Source organism: Natrix helvetica, assembly GCF_964273705.1.
Source record: "Natrix helvetica genome assembly, chromosome: 1".
Taxonomy (NCBI): domain Eukaryota; kingdom Metazoa; phylum Chordata; class Lepidosauria; order Squamata; family Natricidae; genus Natrix; species Natrix helvetica.
Window position 1 is genome coordinate 32,128,292 of NC_138548.1, and position 22,709 is coordinate 32,151,000.

Sequence of the window (22,709 nt, forward strand, 5' to 3'; positions counted from 1 at the left end):
ATAAAGGTGGAATTTGAAAGAATGTCTGTTTTCCTTAGATTTCAAAATTTGCCAGAAACAGAGAATGAAGATCTTAAGGAGATTATGACCACAATTTTAGCAGAATACATTAAAAGAGATAAACAACAGCTATGGTGGGATATTGATTTGATTTATAGGATCAACTCAGCATATGCTAGAACACACAGCGTTCCAAGGGAAATACATGTTAAATTTCTTAGAAAGACCACAAGAGATGAGGTCTTAGGAGCTCAAAGGGTGGGACCACTAAAATATAAAGACAAAGAAATAACCATTCTTAAACAAATTCTGAAGAAAGTAAGAGATAAGAGGAAGAAATATTCCTCTTTAGCAAAGAAATTATATAATAAAGGGATTTGGTTCAGATGGTTATTGCCAGAAGGTATGCTGATTTTCTGGGAGGGCAGCAGAATTAGAATTAATGCAGTTCTGGAGGCGGAGGCCTTCATTAAAAAACACAGTGCCCTCCTAGACGAAACGGGACAGTACACAAGACATGAAGGATGGAGGGGCCGTGGCTCTGCCAGCAGACAGGGGGGAGGACGCAACAGTGAGAAGACTCAGGTCACAAAAATGAGGTTGAAACGTTATTGCAATTGTTGTTATAATGTAATCGTTCGAAGTGACACAAAAGATGATTGAATATATTGATGATTTAATGTAAAATCAAAAACTGCCAATGTTTATTCAAATTTTGATGTTTTCTTTTTCTTTTTTGTAAAAGTTGTGGGATTTGGGGGGATTTCTACCTTCCGCATGATGTAGCTGTCAAAATTTTTTATACCTACTTACCTTTTCCCTTAAAACATTTGTAAAAACCAATGAAAATTTTTTTCAAAAAAAAAGAAAAGAAAACTATTCCAAGAATGCATAAAATTTATTGGAATTATATTTTGGAAAAGCACTACCTCTTTCAACATAAATCATTCAAATGTTGAAATTAGGGATAGCAATTCTTTTGAAGTATGATATCTAAATAATTTTAAGAAATAGCTGTGCAAACATTTGAAAGGGAGGGGTTGTAAAAGACTTTGGTGTGGCCAAAACACTATTTCTGAAGCATTAATGTAGCTACATCCACAAGAGCATAGCTGCCTTGAAGTACCACCATCACCCTGTCTGCATTGCATGCACAGTTATGACCTGCTTTAGGTATCAATTACACACATGTAATTGCTATGGCAATTAACAGTTTACTGAAGGTTGAAGAGGTTGAAGGGACAACAAACAAAGGTCATGTAAACGAAAACAGATTTTCCAAAAAAGGAAGCTTGCCTGAGCAGTTTTATTTTTAACAGGAGCACATAGAAGAATAGTCAAAATCCAGCTCAAAATTCCAAGAGCCAAGTTAAGATTGCCAGTCTTCCAGAGGTTAGTTTCATAAGCAGAATAGCAATAGTACTTAGACATATACTGCTTCACGGTGCTTTACAGCCCTCTCTTAAGTGGTTTGCAGAGTCAACATATTGCTCCCAACAATCTGGGTCCTCATTTTACCGACCTCAGAAGGATGGAAGGCTGAGTCAACCTTGAGCAGGTGAGAATTGAACTGCTGGCAGTTGGCAGAATTAGCCTGCAATACAGCATTCTGTGCTACCAAGGCTGCATCTATACAAGGCCCACAAATCAGATAATTGCTTCAAACAACAGAACATACATCAGGCTTGCCTCCTACATCAGACTGCTTGAGCTGTCTTTAATCAAGGTTTATTGCCTTACTTGGCAAGAAGCCACATAGAATGTCTTTTCTCTGCTCTCTGCTGTGCTTATTGGGTGTGAGGGCTTGGAAGCCTTACGCTGTCATTATAAGATTGGTCCAGCTGTTCATGTAGAACTTAATCAGGCTTAGGTGATTCTTGTTTTTCATGACATTCCCCAGTTCAACTGGAACATCTTCTTCAGAATCAGCATGAGTCCTGTGACATGACAACTGTTTTACTTCACTGTAGCTTCCTACATGTCCATGCATATATATGGACTAGGGAAACTTTTATAGTTGTTTTTAAACAGCATGGTTCTGAAAGCTTTGCACAACACTCAACCATCATCCCTTAAATACTAAAAGATCAATAAACAATTCCTGTTTTCCTACTAATATAGGTTCTGAATCTACATGGAAACCGGCTTACCAAACTCCGAGATATCTCCAGACTCACTGGCCTTCGCAAGCTTATTATCAGTTTTAATGAATTTACTTGTTTAGATGATGTTTACCACTTGGTAAGAAAAAAACTTTTTTTCATTAAAATTTTTGAATGCTGCTGTCTATTCTAAAGGACAAAATTATGGGGCGGGGGGAGAAATGATGAGAAATTTGGGGGAGGTGAAATGAGGATGAAAAGATAGTAGCAGCACCAAGAAATGTTTTTTGCTTATCTTTCCCCAAAATTCTTTTGTGGATAAAACAGCAACTTAATTCCATGTATTTGCAAGTGACTTATGGTGAAAGAAAATTGATTTTGCTAAGTATGAGTCTGGAATATGCACCCAAATTGGAAGATGGATTTTGTGTTTGATTCAAGTACCGTATTTTTCAGACTGCAGGGGCAGGGCTTCGAGAGGCCAAAAATGGCTGCATTCGGTGTATAAGACGCACCAACATTTCCACACTCTTTTATTGGGGGAAAGGTGCATCTAGTGCTCCGAAAAATACGGTATATTTCTTGAACCAAATACCATATCCTTGTCCTAATTATCTACAGTACAATGTAACACACAAACCTTATCAAAAATTTACCTTTGATACAGGCCTTGTTTTAAGAACAAGCATTGGTTTCCATAGCCTTCATATGGTTTTAGTTGCAAGCCTAATATTGTAGATCATCAGTCTATTGAAAGTTTCATTTTTATGACTCTTGGTTTTCTATCAGTTTGACTTAGAACCACAATTGGGACTGGAATTTCAGTTGTTGAGCAAAGTGGTTGTTAAGTGACATGTCACATGACTGCTTTGCTCAATAACTGCAAGTCCTGCATATATCGTTCCCAGGTCTCAACTTCATCACAGCAAGTAAAAACAATTTTAATACCTTTATCACTGTCACTAAATAAAACATAATATCTCTTCTCTCCATAGCTTAGATAAGGAAAATAAGGTCCAAATGCCATGTCAATTAATCTTTGTCAAAAAAAAGTCCAGTAAGGGTAACTTGATATCACTCTTTTCTTTTAACTCTGGTTGAATAAACCTATCTTATAAGTTTCCCCTGATTTTTTTAAAAAATAACCCCCTTCCTCAAAAGGTTTTAGAGGTAATTTGCTGCTCATCTGTGTAGAAATCCTTAAGTACTTTAACAGACTTCTTTTGTACTAATAAGTAAAATTTATCCTTCTAAAAAAGTCCTTCCAAATCTTAGCAGAGCTCTTTTGTCTATCTACCCAAAGGAAAAAAAATCCAGTTTACTTTCTTGATTTGATATCTGTTTATCTCCTATAGGGAATGAGTCATCCATTAGATCCATTTGTATTGCATTTGAATCCCCTTCAAATTAATTTCATAGGCATCCATGGCAGCTTATTATTGTTCATTAGAATGTGTCTGTCAACTGTGTCAATAACTTCATTAGAACATGCTCTGTCAATTTTATCAAGCATGTAATCCATTTTGTCTAAAAACGTGGCTGAAAGGTATTCAAAAGTGCACTAAAAATTTCTGCCCCGTTTTCTTTCTCCTTTGGTCTCTAATGTCCAACCTTCAAGGACGCCTTATCAAAAAGAAATGAAAGCTAACTCAATTTTTTCATGAAAAAATATCTTCTAAATAATTCAAAACTGTCATTACAAATCCCTCTGACTCCTTAATTCATTATTTCCAAAATTCATTCTTTTGCTGCATAACTTCCCCAAAATTATATATTTTAGATACATTGAAAATCAACTATATCTCCTTTGTTCAGGAGAGATTATGTTGGGCCGGATCCAGCATCCAGCAGCAACTCCCCTTACAAAAACTGTTTTCCTACCCAGCAAAAAGTCAACAAATGGTAAACTCACCTTGGTGCTTGCAGGAAGTGTCAAGAATCCAGTAATTCCTGAAAGCAAGAGCCAGTTTGGTGTAGTGATTAAAGCATCAGTACTAGAAACTGGAAATCAGGAGTTCAACCCTAACCAGCAATCAAAAGAAAAATTGGTGGGGATTGGTGACTTAAAGGCATTCTCCCCACTCCCCAGGGGTGGATTCTGGCTGGCATTACTGCGCATGCGCAGAACTTTTTGAAAAGTTGATGACGGTGGCGACTGGGGAACCGGTTTGGGGGTGTGGCCAGCCTGGGTCGTTGCCGGTTCTGCGACCTAGGCTGGCATACTATCAGTTCGGCCTGGTAGGAACCCACTTCTGCCACTCGCCATTCCATCAGCCTTCCTGAATACAGTCTGTTCCATTATGGCTAGTAGTTTTATTCCAATGTCCACGTATAATCTACTTTCTTCTAATTTATACCCATTGTTTCTAGAATATATTTTATGACCATCCTTCACATGCTTAAAGATAGCTCTTGGGTCTCTGGGCAGTCTTCTCAACACTAAATATACTTCATTCCACCCTTTCCTCTTAATTGAATAAATAACTATTTATGAACTGCTGGTAAAGTAAGATACCTAATTTACAAAATTGATTTTTATCCATTTGCATATGCCAATCATTTTAACACAGACAGAAATACATTATATGCAGACAACATTCCTCTCTTAGTCTTAGCAGAAAAAAAGAATAAAAGTCACAACAGAGGTGGCTTAAAAGAAAGGCTAGCAACATTGGGAAGGAAAGTGAAGAAAGGCTGAGGGAAGAGGTGACAGGAAGAGAGGGAAATAAAAGTTATGAAAGCTATCATGATAAAAATATTGAATTTACCACTGATTTTGAATACTTTATAGCCCAGCTTGGAATATTTTGATGCCAGCCATAACCATGTCATAACTCTCGAAGGCATTAGAGGATTAACCAAACTAAAGTATTTGGACTTGAGCTGGAATCAGCTGAAAAAGCCAGCGGAAGAAATTGGTGTCTTGCGTAAACATACACCGATGTTGCTCAGCTTGGATATCAGGCATAATCCATGGCATAAGGTACATTTCAATCAGCTGCAGTTGTTACTGCATTACATGTAAGTCTGCCTTAATCAGAGTTTATTCATTGGATTTCATGGCTACTCAATTCCAAAAAGACTTGAGTTGCTTACAATATTAAAAAAAAATCATGATTTGAGGAAAAGTGACCATACAGACCTGTGATGGTGAACCTAAGGCACGTGTGCCGGAAGTGGCATACAGAGCCATCTCTCCGGGCACGCCAGCCATTGCCTTTCTGGGTCCTGGCGCACCAGCTGATCTTTGCGCATGTGGGAGCACTGGAAACTGGAAGAGCAACTTCCTAGTGTGCATGTGCGCTGTCCAGCTGGTCTTCATGTGCGCATGTGCACCAGAAACCGGAAGACCAGATGACTGATGTGCAAGCACATGCCAGAAACTGGAAACATGTGCACCGGGGAGCTGCGCTTCCAGTTTCTGGTGTGTACATGGGCGCTGTCCAGCTGGTTTTTGTGTGCGCATGCGCACCAGAAACCGAAAGACCAGGTGACCTGCACACATGCACATGCCAGAAACTGGAAATATGTGCACCGGGGAGCTGCTCTTCCAGTTTCCGGCGCTCTGCCCCCTCCCCCTCCCCCGTGCGTGTTCCTGTTTTGGCACTCGGTGCTGAGAAGGTTCACCAACATTGATATAGACAAAGGCGCATAACACCCCCCCCAAAAAAACATTAAAATGACCAGGGCTCCACAAACTCTAACTTGAAGTCTGGGAAAAGAGTCAGGTCATAAGAAGCATCAGGAAAAATTGAGGCATTAGAGTCACATGTATCTCAGGATGGGAGGATAGGGGTTGTGGCTGTAAACAGAAAGTTGCTTCCTTGATGTGACAAGGTAAATCTTCACACTTTCATGAATACAATCATTTCTGGGTCTACTGCCTATTACTCTTCTGGAAGAACAATTGTCTTAAAAAGTCTTCTACAGTTAGAAGCATGATAATAAAGCAGAGGATTTGCACTCAGCAATCAAGGCAATCAATATCTCTTTAAAAGAAGCTTAATGTTATCTGTTTCCATAAAATGCAGGTTTGAGCAGATGACACATGCAGCACTCTATCCCTTTGTTGGTAATTTTAAGCTACACAATTTTGTCCTGTTTAAAAGAATGTAAGACTAAAATAGGTGTATCAGGCAATGAATGTTTCAGCTCCATCCATTTCTAAAGACAGAAGAATTTTAAATGTGTGTTTCCAGAAGTTATTTTTCTAATAAAAAACAACAAAGAGTCATTCGAACTAGTGTGACATGGAATTAAGTTAGAACTGGAATCTGAAATCAAAACAAACAATATTGGTGTTAATAAGGGAAGACTGTTGGAAAGATTTTGGTGTAAGCAGAACCAGAGAGCCGTAGGGTGTGAGAAGGAAAGAGAAACAAGCTGTGGAAGTAACCTGAAGCTGATTACTCCAGGCAGAGGTGATCATTGAAGAGTTTGAAATTAGAGCACAGCATCCATTCCCTGTTTTTCTTCTCCCAAAGCCAGCCTCTGTGCGCCTGAGTGTGATTGGTCAGTTGAGAGCTCTGAGACACCTTGATGGAATTTTGATTACTGGGGAAGAGGCAGCAGCTGCTATTCAATATATAACAGACTCCAAAATCACCGAGGTTTGATGGTTCTTTGTTTCTTAAAATGATAATTGCACATTGCTTACAACATTATAGGCAAATCGAAATCTAGTTTTAAGTGCCATCGTGGTTACTGCTGTTTTTAAAACTGCAAGGTTTTTAATGACATCCTGGAAAACATAATGTAATCTGCCTTGAGCTTTATGAACTGGAGTAGCACTTAGCTGGCATATTTTTCTCAGTATTATTTGAAAGAATATGTTTGAATTGCTCATGGTGTAATTCTATAGCTGACTCAGTTATTTTACGCTTCAACATTGTGTAATTGTTTTCTAGGAATATTATTCTTTATGGACATTTAAGACATTTTGGAATCAATTATTCACAAAAATAACAACCCATTTCAGAAAATTATTCCCTTTTAGTGTCTGTAAATAGGGACCACCATTTGTAATCTCAGAACTGTGGGATACATAACTAGAAAGCAGCAAAAACCCTTTGAGATAAAGGAAGGTTGGTGGAGAATTTTATTATGCCTCACAGATAGAACTAAAGGCAGAGTTAACAGCGTATGTAATAACTCTGCTTTGGTGCAAAAAATGCCACTGGAAATTACTAAATTGTATAATCTTGTAATTGAAATGTGCAACATATGCTTTTATTTTAATGTGCCATTTAATCTGATTGTGTTTATTCTCCAGATGTCTCTGATAGAGTATTCTCGGACAGATCAGGAGAAGCTGCATATCCTTAGTGTCTTGCCATATGCCAAAATCTTGAGCCAGATAAGCAATAACAAAGTGGATGTATGTCAGAACAACTGGCATTCTAGTGTAAGGAGTGTGGAGGGGAAATGGGAACTCCACTACACAGTGCTTCACTTTGGTTAATATTCCAGTCCCTCCTACTTCTTTTTCCCAATTTCCATTACATGGAATAATTTTACACTCACACTATATTATCTTTCAGCAGGATGCCACATCTTTTGCTCTTGTGTTCACTTACTAAATTTGCTCCTTTACTTGTAATTTTACTTCTTTGTGTAATACACCTATGTCCCTCACTTCTTCCCTCCCAAAAACTCCAGCAAAGCGCACATGTGTTATCCATTTTTACTCTCATAATAGCCTTCTGAGATAAATTTAAGCTGAAAACTTTTTGACTAACCCAGGTTCTTTCTCAGCCAATGCCCAAAAATTTAATGATTATATTACATCGGTTGATTCTTGGTTTGCTGCAGAGGTGGTATTCAGCAGGTTCTGAGCAGTTCTGGAGAACCAGTAGAGGATTTTTTTAGTAATTCGGAGAACCGGTAGATACCACCTCTGACTGGCCCCACCCCCATCTGTTCCCTGCCTCCTGAGTCCCAGTTGATCAGGAGGGAATGGGGATTTTGCAGTGACCTTCCCCTGGAGTGGGGAGGGAATGGAGATTTTACAGTATCTTTCCCCTGGCACGCCCACCAAGCCACACCCACCATGCCATGCCACACCCACCAATCCACGTCCATAGAACCAGTAGTAAAAAATTTTTGAATCCCACCACTGGTCTGCTGTACTCTAACTTCTTGGAAACCCAGGGAAAAGTTGGTGTCAAAAATAGGATGAATGTGAGATGAAAGGAACTAATATAGAAAGCAGACTGGTACAAAATGGCTGCAATGAAGTGATCAGAGAGAAGGGGATACGGCATACCACCCAACACTCCCAAAGCACTCCCCATCCCAGTTCCCCTTACATTATAGTTGCTATTATAGTCACTTAACGTTTGTTACAGAAGGAGTTGTGTGTGGCTCTTTTCTCCCAAACAGATTACAGTATTAGATCTGGATGGACAGCATCTCTGCAAAATCAGTGGGTTAGAACAGTTAGAGAATTTGCGATGGGCATCATTCAGCAACAATAATCTGACTAAAATAGAAGGTTTAGATCATTGCCTTAATCTGGAGGAACTCACATTAGATGGAAACTGCATTGTAAACCTTGAAGGTAATATATTTCTGTTTTTAATTCTCTACAGCTGTACTTTGGGAATATGGTAGCTTTTACCTGAAAACTTGCACAGCTTTCATTTACATATGTCAATATTTCCATTTCTCCAAAAGACAGTTCTAACCGTGGTCTGTGCATTTTTTGTTTGGACTATATGCTATCTTGCTTTGACAGCTGGGGATGGGGTGGGGATGGCATTTGAGCATACGATAATTGGTGTCATTTTGAAAAGTGGTATCCAACAACTTAAGCTGCTGTGAAATGTAGCAAGACTACTAGAGAGTTTATTTTATGCATTTTCCTTCACATGAAACTTCAGGGAGGCTCCCACTCTTCTTATTTGGAGTGCAATATAATCATATTAAGATGGAGCAAGGAACAAATACCGTACATCACAAGCTTTATATGCAGGACACAGAGTATTTTCAGTGGCTGCACAGAGATGATGAAGTTTCTTGCCACCAGAACAGGATTGAGAACTTTCATTCAATTTAGGCTTAAAGTAACAGTTCTTGAGTGGAATACCAGGGATTATCTGCAAAAGGGGGTACAGGAGCATGAAATAATGTTTAAATATGTAGCAAATTAAAATTAAGCTATTAAATTGTAAGGCACATATACTTATAACAATTGCCATCCTCTCAACTTCTGTTGATTTGCATACTCAAAAGTAACTAAGGCACATCTGAGAAAAAAAGGATCTCTCATTAACCTGATTTCCCATGAATATGTATTCATCTCCTATATAGAGGAGGAGGAAAAGGTAGAGGGAATGTGGAGCTGAGATAATGGAGTTAATTAGAAGGTGGTTTGCTCATAGTTCATAAATCAGATTTGTCTTGTGCTGTTGCAACTCTTGTGGTTCACATATTACAGAATTTCCACTGGGTCACAATATTTTTGCCTTATTTTGCCTGGCATTTTGGCTTCAGGAAGTTTCATTGACTGATTCTTTTTATTGGCTGTGTTATTGCATTTTATTTTGCTTCTTGTTTTTGTGTGTTTGTGTGTGAGAGAGAGGGGTGGGGGGAGAGAGAGAACTTTTTATGTTTTTGATATAGGCAACTTAAAGGTGTTTGGATGGAAATATATCCTGTAAATAAAAGTAAACTATAAGCATTTGTTTGGGATAATTAGTTAGCGAAGATGAATTGTAGATAAACATGATTCCTTGTCTACCAGTTCCCTACCTGCTTTGATGCTGTTCTCTTGCTATTTCCTATCTGTTCAGAAGGTTTGTTCTTTTCCTATTACCAGGTATTTCAAAACTCTCCAAACTCATGCGACTGAGTGCCAACAACAACCACCTCACCAGCCTGGAGAGAAATGTCTTTGATAACCTGTCGCACCTCCATTACCTTTCTCTTGAAAACAACCGGATCACGTCACTAGGAGGTTTACAAAAGGCCTATACACTCATTGAACTCTACATAAGCAACAACTATGTGTCCTCCAACCAAGAAATATATCAGTTAAAGGTAACATTTGTATGTTAAAGTAAAGATGTTGCTCCTTTAACCTATGGACAAAAATCATCGCAGTGACAGGTTCTAATTTGCTTATTCTTACCTGCCATCCTATAAATGAATTAACATGAAGAATTCAGGCATCAGCATGCTGATTGAGAATTAGGAAAATATAGCCTCAATCCATCTAAGTGCATAAAAGGCTGATACGGCCTAAAATGTAGCTGTGACGTCAGAAAAATAAAGTCTTTTGAGTTGAGCAGTTATTATTTAACAAATAACATTTCATTAGGTATGACGTTAATATAGCATACTTGCATTAAAGTTCAAAACCGCTCTAGCCCAATTTTTATTGAGATACAAAGTGGCATTTTCCCCCATCCACTTTTTCCCTTAATATTTTTCCTTTTGCACTTTTTTACCTCTTAATCAAAAAGAAAAAAAATAGAAGACATCAATTTCAGTTCTCTATAGAGGTGTGTTGGCAAAATATTTAAATATAATAATTCTAAAAAATTTCCCAATATAGTTCAGTATTCATTTCTTACTCCTTTTTAACTATTATCAAAGCACTAATAGTAGACGGCAGCAATGATTCCATTGTAATAAAAATATGGTAACAAACCATGTTTGTAGAGAAAGTATTCTCATCAGAATTCAATGTTTTTGCTAGCAGTGCAGATTGTTTCCTAAGTAAGCAGCTTTGGTCTCTGTGTAGATGCCAAGGAGATATAAACCATTTTTACTTAAAACACAAATTCCCTTAAAACATTTTGAGGCATAAAATGTATGAGAATTCCAAATAAACTCTTCCATCTAAACTCTTTTACTAGAGTTTGGAGACTCTACAAACTGGAGACTAAAACATATGAAGAACGGTTGCAGGAACTGGGTATGTTTAGCTTAAGAGAAAGAAGGACTAGGGGAGACATGATAGCATTATTCCAATATCTCAGAGGTTGCCACAAAGAAGAGGGAGTCAAACTATTCTCCAAAGCACCTGAGGGTAGAACAAGAAGCAATGGGTGGAAACTAATCAAGGAGAGAAGCAACTTAGAACTGAGGAGAAATTTCCTGACAGTGAGAACAATTAATCAGTGGAACAGCTTGCCTCCAGAAGTTGTGAATGCCCCAACACTGGAAGTCTTTAAGAAGATGTTGGATAGCTATTTGTCTGAAACGGTATAGGGTTTCCTGCCTAGGCAGGGGGTTGGACTAGAAGACCTCCAAGGTCCCTTCCAACTCTACTATTGTATTGTATTGTATTGTACTACAAACAGTAATCCTTATTACATTCATGTTTTGTAATCCACTTCAAAAGCATTATTTTAGGATTCTCCCTTTTCTTTAATTGCACATTTAATATAAAGTTAATTTATTTGCTTCCTAGGGGCTAAATAATCTAGCTATACTGGACTTTTATGGAAATTTGATTGTTTGGAAGCAAGAAAACTACCGCCTTTTTGTCATTTTTCATATTCCTTCTCTGAAAGCCTTGGACGGTGTTGCTGTGGTAAGTTTCAAATGCCTAGTTTGAAAGAGAAAAACAAGGAGGAGAATGAGAAGACAGACAGGCAGACAGATAGACAGAGAAAGACAGATAGACAGACATAAATAAATGTATATGTATTCTCCAACAATCATAACCGTAATAACTTACAACCAGTTTTCTGGTCCCAATTGTGGTTGGAAATTGATTACTGATTGTAAATAAATTTGTATACCTTGGTAGACTGCTTACTAAAAATGAGAAAGCAGAGAGCTGTTAAGATATGCAAATGCTGGTAGAAAGATTGAGTGAGATGTATGTTAAAAAGAATGAAGATTTGTTGAAATGAACAAAAAAAAATCATTTCTGTCCAGGTTGCTTCATGGAAATGAGACAAGGGATCTCTAGAGAAGCAGTATAGAATAGTAAATGGAATGGAATGGGGATAGGGTGCTTAAGAAGTGCTCATAGATAAAATAAGATGAGATGGGAACATGAATGAATAGATGCTGGATAAAACTAGTTTCAGTACAAAAATGAATGACCAGAATGAAGAAAGTACTGTATGCTGAGGTGGTATAGTCAAATTAAAAAAAATGAAGATGATTTAATTGCATAATGAAATGAAGGAATACTGAATAGGTCCACAGAAGGAGGAAGTCCAGTAAACAAATGGTTGAATGGAGTTGATGAGATTCTGAAAAAAGACAGGTGATTATGGAAGAGAAATCAGAGTATGATGGATTATATGCATGGAGTGGAAGTTAAAACAGACAAAAACTGTGGAGAATTAAGTGAGTCATGTTCATCCCAGTTTTGAAGAGCATCTCCTTAACTCCATTATTCAAGTCATTAATGAAAATCTTGATCAACGCAAAGCCCAACACAGAGCCTAATGAGATGGTATCCCAATAAATATTTCCCTCCACCTGAAGTGAAGCCATTAATCATAATTCCTTGGGGGTTGTAACTTAGCCATATTTAATACTACATATATTTTCTGCTTACATTTTAAAATACTGTTAAATATAGGAAGCAACTGAAATAGAAAATGCGAAAGATCAGTTTGGTGGCAAACTTAATGCTGATATGGTGGCAGAAAGACTGGGCCATTCAAACTTCAGCAAAATGCAAGAATTAAACTGGACAGCCTCTTTGATCAGGTGAATTGCTTTCAGATATTAAAGTGAAAAGAACTTTACAGTGATTCATCTTTCTGTACCATCAGTGCCTATTTTATACTAATTTCATGTTCAATTATTGCATTTGATCCTGCTATCCTACAGGAAACGTAGGTGGTTCTCTTTTCTTCCTAACAGCTTTTTAACGTATGAGATTAAAATTAGATTGAGAAATAGGAACATGTCTCAGTCATATATTAAGATGGGGCTGAGATGTCAACCAAGTTTTAAAAAGCACTTTACTTCTAATACTTACTTGTTCTACTATATATTAAAAATTATTTGTGCAACAGTTTCTGAAAGTTTCCAGGAAAACATTTCCACTAATTCAGAGACGTGTTGCTCCCTGTTCAGCCCGGATCAGGGAAACCGGTAGTGGTGGCAGAGGGAGGCTCTGCCCACCCGTCCTGTCGCTTCTGCACATACGCAGAAGCATGTGCGTGAGCGCAAGTGCATGAGCGAAATGGTAGTAAAAAAAATGGAAACCCACCACTGCACTAACCAGCTGCTTTAGGTTGTGTTTTATTTTTTGGAAGAACTTGGACAAACGAGCTGAATCTCTACTCTTCCTCTTTTCCTGATCCCTTGATACTGCTGCCTAAATTCACATCTGCACAAAACAGCAGAATCATTGTGAATAAATACCCAGGCTGCTGTGAAAAGTAGGGGGCCTTGGAGTATTTTCTATGAGCTACAGTTTCATTGAAGCCGGTTCTGCTCTAAATTCCCTGGATGCGTTTGAAAGTATTGAGTATTCTATTTGCGCCATTAAAGATTGCTAGCAAGGCATGAAGGAGGAATTACCCCCCTTTGTTGTGCTAATATTTGATGCAATCAGTAGTTAATGGATTTATGAACATAGAAACCTGCTCTGTGACATGCAACGTCAGTTTATTGGTCCACCTACCTTAGTGTTCTTTCCACCAAAGGTTGGGAACCTGGGGGAAAATATTTTTCTATTCATGTAATTGTGAGGATGTGGAACTGGGTAATCAGAACTGTAGGGATTTTTAGGAAATATTGTACTTCAAAGCAAAATTAATCCTTTTCTTGCTGTGCATTGAAAACCTATTTTCTAACAGAACAATTAATCAGTGGAATGATTTTCCTCCAGAAGTTGAAGGTGCTTCAAAATGAGGTTTTAAGAAGAGATTGGACAACCATTTGCCTGGAATGATATAGGGTTTCCTGCTTGAGCAGAGGTTGGACTAAGAGATCTCCAAGGTCCCTTCCAATTCTGTCATTCTATTTCCTATTTAAAAATTGCCACCCTCACACTGCTTCAGAAGGAGTTGAAATTATCACAGATGCTTACAGTACAGGCTTTGCATGCAGAGGATTCCAAAATATCCAGATGTATAACTGTACTAATGTGATCTGCTTGGAACCTGCAGCATTCCTACCAGCGAAGTTAGACAATTCTAGATTGGATAAGCAGATACAGTAACTGCAATGGCAGAAGGTGTTTTCTTTCATCTTAGTGCATTAGAGCTGCAAAAAAGGAAATAAAAAGTTTCTATATGTGCTCCTCTAAAGTGTGCCTCAGAAAAAGCATTATATTTAATTTATCACCTCTTTCTTCTAAATGCCTTTTTGTCTGTCTCAGAATGGTGGATCTTGTGCCAGCAGACCATTTTAAAAACATCACTAGTGTGAATTTACAGAACAATAATCTTACCTCTTTCAGTGGTTTGATCTTCCTACCTAATATTAAGGTGAGTTTCCTATCATGCATAATAGATATTCTTATAGTACTGACCCTGAGATACAGTATGTTAGGGCTACTTCATACCACTGTCACAATTATTTTTTCATATTGCTTATTTATTACCTCATATATTGATTTTCAGCAATATTGCCTATCAAAAATATTTACAATTAAGTGCCACAAAAATACTGGGAATGTATTGAAATAATCACAGTACTTGCTTCAAGCTTCTTCTAAAGAGAAGTGAGAGGACATTGTATATAGACTCAGGAACAAGCTCTTGTCTAAATTTTTAGTATGCATTCAGCATCCATTCAATTATCTGTATTTTTTATCCTAAATATGAGAGACATCATCTAGATGTGCATGAATTTAATATCACTGAACTGGGTAGTTCTTCCACTATTGGCAATGATAAACAGCAGGCCATTTTTGTTCCAAATATGCCTTCATCAGAGTCTCTCTGCATCTTGGAAGGCTTTTACTTGAGCAGATTGTTTACAATCATAGCACTGAGAAGAAAGAATTGTCTTCAGTTTCTTTCTCTGCATCCCTCAGACAGACAGACAGACAGACAGACAGACAGACAGACAGACAGACGGACGGACAGACACACACACAGCTAGACAACTCATGACCCCATTGGATCATTATTTCAGAGATATTTCTTTACCAGGTTCCTTAATGCCTAATGGCATGCGAAGAGATTTCTTTGGGATTTTTTACAGGGGTTTTTAAATCAAATTTTAAGGTGGGGGCAGGGGGATTGATTTGGATGGCTCAGACAGGCTTGGGGGGGAGTCTGCCAGGGCATAGGCCAGAGCTAACTAATGGGCGCGGGTCGGGAGTGCTGGGAAGGGTCGGGATTCCGGGGGAGACATTAAGCCATTCCATTGGGGGGTTCACCATCTCTACTGTTTGTGGGAGAGGCAGATATGGTGGGGGCCGAGGGCCAAATTATGTTCGGGGGACGCAGGTTCGCTGTTTAAGAGCGATCGCGCGTTCCGACCCTCATTGCCCTTCTTGCACCCCCGGGTGCTCGGGATTACAGGACCCTGGTCTCCGGCTGGTGTCGCTTAACGCCAGGTCCGTGGTGCATAAGGCTCCCCTCATTTACGACCTCATACAAGAGGGTAGAGTGGACCTGGCGTGTATTACGAAGACCTGGTTGGGCCATGAGGGGGGTGTTCCCTTTAGCGAACTATGCCCATCAGGCTTCCAGGTGTTTCACCAGCCGAGAGACCAGGGCAGGGGCGGGGGGTTGGTGGTGGTTATTAGGGAAAGTCTCAGACCTCAGGAGGTCACTGTGCCTCAGATAGGCGTGTGTGAGTCCCTTTTTGTGAAATGGGGCCTTGGAGTTCATGTGGGCCTTTTTGTTACGTACCTGTCTCCCTGCTACGTTTCATCGGCCCTGCCGAGCTGCTGAATGTATTAGCTGGATTGACGGTTGATTTCCCCAGGTTTATGATCCTGGGGGATTTCAATCTGCCTTCCATTGGCGAGACATCCGAGTCAGCTCGGGAGTTCATGGCTTCCATGACGGCTATGGACCTAACTCAGTTAATTCAAGACCCCACCCATAATGGGGGACACACGCTCGACCTGATTTTTGTCTCTGGGCAGTGGATGAATGATCTAGATTTAGGGGATATTTCTATTCAACCCTTGTCATGGTCTGATCATTTCCTCATCAGGCTTGACTTCCATACTGCTACCCCTCGCCACAGGGAGGTGGAACCGACTAGATGGTTCCACCCCAGGCGCCTGATGGACCCCGAAAGGTTCCTGATGGAGCTTGGAACTTTTCCTGAATCCCTTGCTCACAACTCGACCAAAGCCCTAGTGGAAGCCTGGGATAGGGCGGCCATTGGGGCCTTGGATCGCGTTGTGCCTTTGCGGCCTCTGACCTGATATCGATCCCGGGTGGCTCCCTGGTTTACCGAGGAGCTCCGGGAGATGAAACGCCGGAAAAGACGCCTAGAGAGTGGCTGGAGGGCCAGCCGGTCCGAATCTGATCGAACACTAGTAAGAATTCATATTAAATCCTACTTAGTGATGATAAAAGCGGCAAAATGGCAACATTTTTCCGCTCTTATCGCGTACGCAGATAACTGCCCAGCCGCCCTGCTTAGGGTGACCCGCTCCTTACTTAACCAAGGAACTGGGGAAGACCCCTTGCAGGGTAGGGCTGAAGAATTTGTTCAGTATCTGCAAGATAAAATCGCTCAGATCCGGACAGGCTTGGACTCTGACTGGGTAGATTCGGGCGAGCCGACGGGGATGAATCTTGTGGAGACAATCTGGGATGAGTTTGACCCTGTGACCCCCGAGCGCATGGACAGGATTATGGGGAGACTCAGTGCTGCCACTTGTGTGCTGGACCCGTGTCCCTCTTGGTTAGTTTCGGCTTCCCGGGAGGTGACACGAGGCTGGCTCCAGGCGATTACCAATGCTTCATTGAGAGAGGGGTTCTTTCCCACCACCTTGAAGGAGGCAGTGGTGAGGCCCCTCCTCAAGAAGCCATCCCTGGACCCAACGTCTTTAGCCAACTATCGTCCGGTCTCCAACCTTCGCTTTGTAGCAAAGGTTGTCGAGAGTGTGGTAGCACGTCAGCTTCCCCAGTACCTGGATGAAGCTGTCTACCTGGATCTGTTTCAGTCGGGTTTCAGGCCCGGGTACAGCACGGAGATGGCATTGGTCCCGTTGGTTGATGATCTCTGGTGGGCCCGGGACAGGGGCTGCTCCTCTGTCCTGGTCCTATTAGACCTCTCGGCAGCTTTCGATACCATCGACCATGGTATCCTACTGCGACGACTCGGGGGGTTGGAAGTGGGGGGCACCGTTTTACGGTGGTTCTCCTACCTGTCAGATCGGTCGCAGTTCGTGTTGAGTGGAGGACAGGGATCGACCCCGAGGCGCCTCACTTGTGGGGTGCCCCAGGGGTCGGTTCTCTCACCCCTTTTGTTCAACGTATATATGAAACCGCTGGGTGAGATCATCCGTGGTTTTGGGGTACGGTATCATCAATATGCTGATGATACCCAACTTTTCATCTCTACCCCAAACCACCCAAACGATGCCCTCGACGTGATGTCCCGATGCCTGGAGGCTGTGCGGATCTGGATGGGGAGGAACAGGCTCAAGCTCAATCCCTTCAAGACTGAGTGGCTGTGGTTTCCATCATTCCGATTTGTGCATCTTGTTCCATCTTTGATGATAGGGGGAGAAATTTTAGCCCCCTCAGAGAGGGCCCGCAATCTGGGAGTCCTCCTGGACACGCGGCTTAGTTTCGAAGATCACCTGACGGCTGTGACCAGGGGGGCCCTTTACCAGGTTCTCCTGGTACGTCAGTTGCGCCCCTTCTTGGATCGGGATGCTCTATGCACAGTCACTCATGCCCTGTCCTTTTTTGCCTGGACTACTGCAATGCTCTCTACATGGGGCTGCCCTTGAAGAGCACCCGGAAGCTTCAGCTGGTCCAGAATGGGGATACCTAGGTGCTCCCATGTTACACCCCTTTTAGGCAGCCTGCACTGGTTGCTGGTTGTTTTCCGGGTGCGATTCAAGGTACTAATTATGACCTTTAAAGCGCTCCATGGCTTAGGCCCAGGGTACCTGCGAGACCACCTACTACCACCAGTAGCCTCCCACCGTCCAATGCGATCCCACAGAGTTGGCCTCCTCAGGGTGCCGTCGGTCAAACAGTGTCGGCTAGCGACCCCCAGGGGGAGAGCCTTCTCTGTGGGAGCACCTTCCCTCTGGAATGAGCTGCCCCCGGAGCTTTGCATAATCCCTGACCTCCGGTCCTTCTGACGCGCCCTAAAAAGTTGGCTTTTCCAGCAAGCCGGCCTGGCCTGTTAATTCTATCTAATTTTTTTAATGCTAGTGTTATATTAATTGGGTTTGTTTTTTGGATTGTTTCTAATTTCCTTTTAACTTTTGTAACATGTGTTTTTTAATGCTGTATGCCTCCCTGAGTCCTTTGGGAGAAGGGCGGCATATAAATCCAATAAAACAAACAATAAAACAAACAAGCCTTCAACAATGGCAGAGTTTCTAATGTACTTTAAAAGTTCTTTAAAATGCAGGGAGATATTCAGAAATGTATCTGTCTTGAAATGAGCCTGGGTTGAACTGTATAGCACAGACAAACATCAGAAGCTGATCACAGGAAATGTTATATGACATTTTGATTAAGTCATAGCATGCTTCCCCCCACCCCCCGACATCTAAACCAGATTGAGAAATTTCAAACTGAACCTTGAACATCACAGTGATTGCCTTCAGAAGTTGTGGGTGCTTCATCACTGAAGGCTTTTAAGAAGAGACTGGACAGCCAGTCTGGCCGTGATGGTAAACCTATGGCACACGTTGCCATTGCCTGTTGCTCTTCTTGGTTCCTGCGTTGTGTCAGGTGGTCTTTGCATCCACAGGAGCACCGGAAACCGGAAGAGCAGCTCCCTGGCAAGCACGCGCATGTTGGAAAGTGGATGCTCAGATTCCCAGAACGCATCTTCCGGTTTCATATGCTCCCACGCGCTCCCCTTTTGGCACTTGGTGCCGAAAAGATTCGCCAACATTGCTCTAGGGTCTCCTGCTTGAGCAGGAGATTGGACTAGAAGACCTCTCTTTCAACTCTGTTATTCTGTTATCAAGTGACTTCTAATTCCTAAAAATCTGCATCTATTAAATAAACATCCTCCTTCCTTCTCAAAGCCATTATTGGTATATTCATTATTAGCATTTTAAAGATTTTGGCCAAGTTATATATATGAAAATGTTGTATTTGAGGCTGTCTTTTTCCCCAAAGTTAGCTCAACTTGCTGAAATTCCAACATTAAAGAGGAAATAGAAAATATTCTGATAACATAGGTAAAACAGTATTTCCAACATTACAGATGTCAGAAAAATGGATTGTTGGTAGGATACTGTAGAAAAGACTTTAGAGTGTGTTTATGAAAAAAATCCAAAGTGATCGATAAAACCTTTATTGGCTTTATTGGCATGAAAAAAGATATAATCTTCTCATGTTCTCCATAACTTTGTCTCACTCATTATTTTACTAAAGATATAAAAAAAATAAATGAAGGCTGTCTCTGAAAGTTGGCTCAGTTGAAGCTGTTCCTTCTAGAAAGGGTAATGTAGTTAGTTATTTTGCTTAAAACACCAAAATGCCCAGCTATGTGGGGAAAAATTTCTAGGTAGCAAGAATATTAAACTTCTACTGCTATGTGGTATCATATACATTGAAAAAATACATTTAAAATAAAATACAATGTAGTCTTATTGTTTACCAGAACTACAAATAGGCCACAGATAAGCACAATTTTATTGATTTTCTGTTCTTCCTGTGGTAAAAATCGAGTTCTTTAATTTTGAGTTCTCATGTGAAACTCCCCTCCAAGCAGCATTCACAGGACTATCTCTTATTCTCTTCAGTAATAAAACTCTCCCATCTTTAACTAGTCCTTTAGGCTTTCTGGAAGCAAATTATGTATGATGGAGATACATTAGTACAGATTTTATCTCTTAGATACTCTGGTAGGAATATATTTGTGTCATTTGCATCATTATAAAGCATAATACTGTTCATCCTAAGATGTATTCTAAAATTAAATTATATGAAGATTGTAAATGGTTTTGTTATCTGAATATTAAACTATCAGGTTTCCCAGGATAGTAGTAAACTAGGCTAAAACACCCAAAGAAATTTAGATCCAATGGCTAAGAACTAATTTTTTATTCTAATTTTGGGAAAGTAGGCATTATAAAAAAAATAGCAATCACTGAACGAGTTCAAGGCTGGTAGAGAATTCATATAGCCACCTATATCAATTGAGTGGTCTCTTTTTCCAGTCTTCTCTTGTGTAATGAAATCGTTGCATTTCCTCACACATGCTAGTTAGTGACTGTTGCATGTTTATATTTGCGCTGTGAGGATCCTTTGCCACTGTATAACCTTCTCTCCCTTTAGATGAGATAGAATCAACTCCTGCTCTTCCTAGCATGCTAATTGGGGAAGGGTGTATTTGAAGCAGCCACTGCATATTTAATCAGGGCAGAAATATAAGTCATCATTATTATCTTTAGTACTCTAAGTTTCCACATACAGTAGTTAATTGCTAGCCCTACTGCTTATTATCTAAACTGAGAAGAATTAATCCCATTTTTCATGCAGGTTCTCTGCCTCAATTACAATCACATTGAGTCCGTTCTCCCCAGACAAAAACCTTCCAATCACTTAACAAACAGACAGTTGCTACATCAGAAAGTGATGTCCAGTGGATATGGACAGCAAGGCTCTTCAAAATGCAGCAGGTACACAGCCTTAGTATCAGTAACAAAAAAGAAGAGGCAGTTACTTGGAGAGAAGTGAACTCTACCTGGAACTGGAAGTAGTCTCCAAGTAAAGCATTTTCCTTCTAGGGTCAACTCTGGGAGAAAAACCATGTTGTGAGTTTGTAACAGGAAATTGCTGAGCATAGAATTGGTTAACTGGTCATCCATGAACACATGTTCAATCCCATCTACGTCTTGAGTAATATTTTGCATTTTACCTTACCTATTTGCTCACAGGAGGTCTGTGTGATGCATAAGCCATGTGCCAAAACTGTTTTGAGCTCAAAACACTTCCCCTTAATTGAAGCAGTCTGTTTTGAATGTGAAATGGTTTTTCAAACTCAGAATGGGATGTTTCAAATTCAAACCACCTAAGCAAAGTTTGAAAATTGCTAATTGACTTAAAATTTTCATGGTTGGCAAGATGCCGCAACTGTTGGCTCTATTACTGGCTTGACATTATTACTGTACATCTCATTTCTTTTTGAATTAATTGATAATTCATGCTGACTTAATGTTTAATATATTCCTTAATGTTTAAACAAAGTATTAAGTAGATTCTTACTTGAGAAGTAAAATAATATCCTGTCAGTATTTAGTTCATTGCTATGTGGATCACATCTCCAATAAATAAGCAATTGCTGTGATTTCTGTTTTGTTTATATTTACCTGCAATTCATTTGCCTGGAAAAGAGTCAGGAAAATTGTTGCTAGCTATAGATATTTGAGTATGTTTTCTGATCAATGAACTGTTGATGAAATGGAAATAATTATTATTAGTAGTATGGTAGTAGTACCACCAGTAGTAGTGACTTTATTTGTTATTTAGCATGTGATTATAATTAGGTGCAGTACAAATATAAAATCATAAATATTATAACCTGGCAATACATTACAGTATCACAGTAAAAATAATTCTCTAAAATAAAATAGCCATCACATATAATAACTTATGCACAGCATATGTACATTCAATTAAAAGGTGATTTTTAAAAAAATAAACAATGTAATCAGGGTTCTAAGGAAAGCAGTTTTACTCCTATTTTATGCTCATGGCCAAGCATAATTAGAGAGGGTAGAAGAAATGGCCTTAAGGGACAGAAGAAAGAGCTGCTACCAAGACAACATTCAGATAAAAAAGAACAATGCAGGGCAGGAAGGTAACCTGAGTAAATTGCTCGGACAAGACTTTTCCCACTTCTCATGAAGATAAACGAGCGTGTATGCATTTAAACTTGCAAGTACAGTTAGAACAATTAATCAGTGGAACAACTTGCCTCCCTAATTTGTGAATGCTCCAACACTGGAAGTTTTTTTTTGTATAAAATTTTTATTTTCCGACAAACACAAACACACAACACATATAACATAAAAGCCTCTTCAATTACACACAGTGTGTCGATTGGTTACAAAGTCTTTCTGTGTCCTTTCCATAGTCCTCACTTGAATTTTATCAAAATTCACATATTAACAATCAAGATATCTTTTTTATACATTGTTGTTATGCTTCCTCCTATTCTAAGTCATTCAATCATTTTAGCATTGATAACATTCTGTAATAGTTTCCAATTCCATTTTCCCCCCATTATTAGTATCATCAATCTAATATACATGTATACAAATTGTTATAATTATTAAACATCCATTAAGCCCAGCTATTATTACATCCTTTCAACATAAGGCATATTACATTTGAAGTAAATTTATATTATAACGTTTTATTACATAATCCTGAAATCATCATAAAACAGACAGAATTGTTTATTTTTTATAAAAAGGCTTTTCAACATCATCTCCATGAGCCTCACTTACAGTTTATGTAAGATTTTATATTATCAATCTAGTATATATAAATGCTTTCT

At 39.6% G+C, this 22,709-nt stretch overlaps 1 protein-coding gene across 4 annotated transcripts in view; it reads left to right on the top strand.

Moving 5' to 3' along the window:
- Positions 1–22,709, top strand: part of LRRC9 (leucine rich repeat containing 9) — an 80,068-nt gene that overhangs the window by 34,478 nt on the left and 22,881 nt on the right. For 3 of the 4 annotated variants that reach the window (XM_081957290.1, XM_081957291.1, XM_081957293.1), the window contains exons 17-26: positions 2,122–2,241; positions 4,894–5,085; positions 6,587–6,712; positions 7,375–7,506; positions 8,484–8,661; positions 9,922–10,142; positions 11,521–11,643; positions 12,652–12,782; positions 14,407–14,515; positions 20,687–20,826. In XM_081957290.1, the coding sequence (XP_081813416.1) occupies positions 2,122–2,241; positions 4,894–5,085; positions 6,587–6,712; positions 7,375–7,506; positions 8,484–8,661; positions 9,922–10,142; positions 11,521–11,643; positions 12,652–12,782; positions 14,407–14,515; positions 20,687–20,826 (1,472 nt within the window). The remainder of the gene's footprint in view (positions 1–2,121; positions 2,242–4,893; positions 5,086–6,586; positions 6,713–7,374; positions 7,507–8,483; positions 8,662–9,921; positions 10,143–11,520; positions 11,644–12,651; positions 12,783–14,406; positions 14,516–20,686; positions 20,827–22,709) is intronic. The other variant, XM_081957292.1, reaches the window with a different exon arrangement.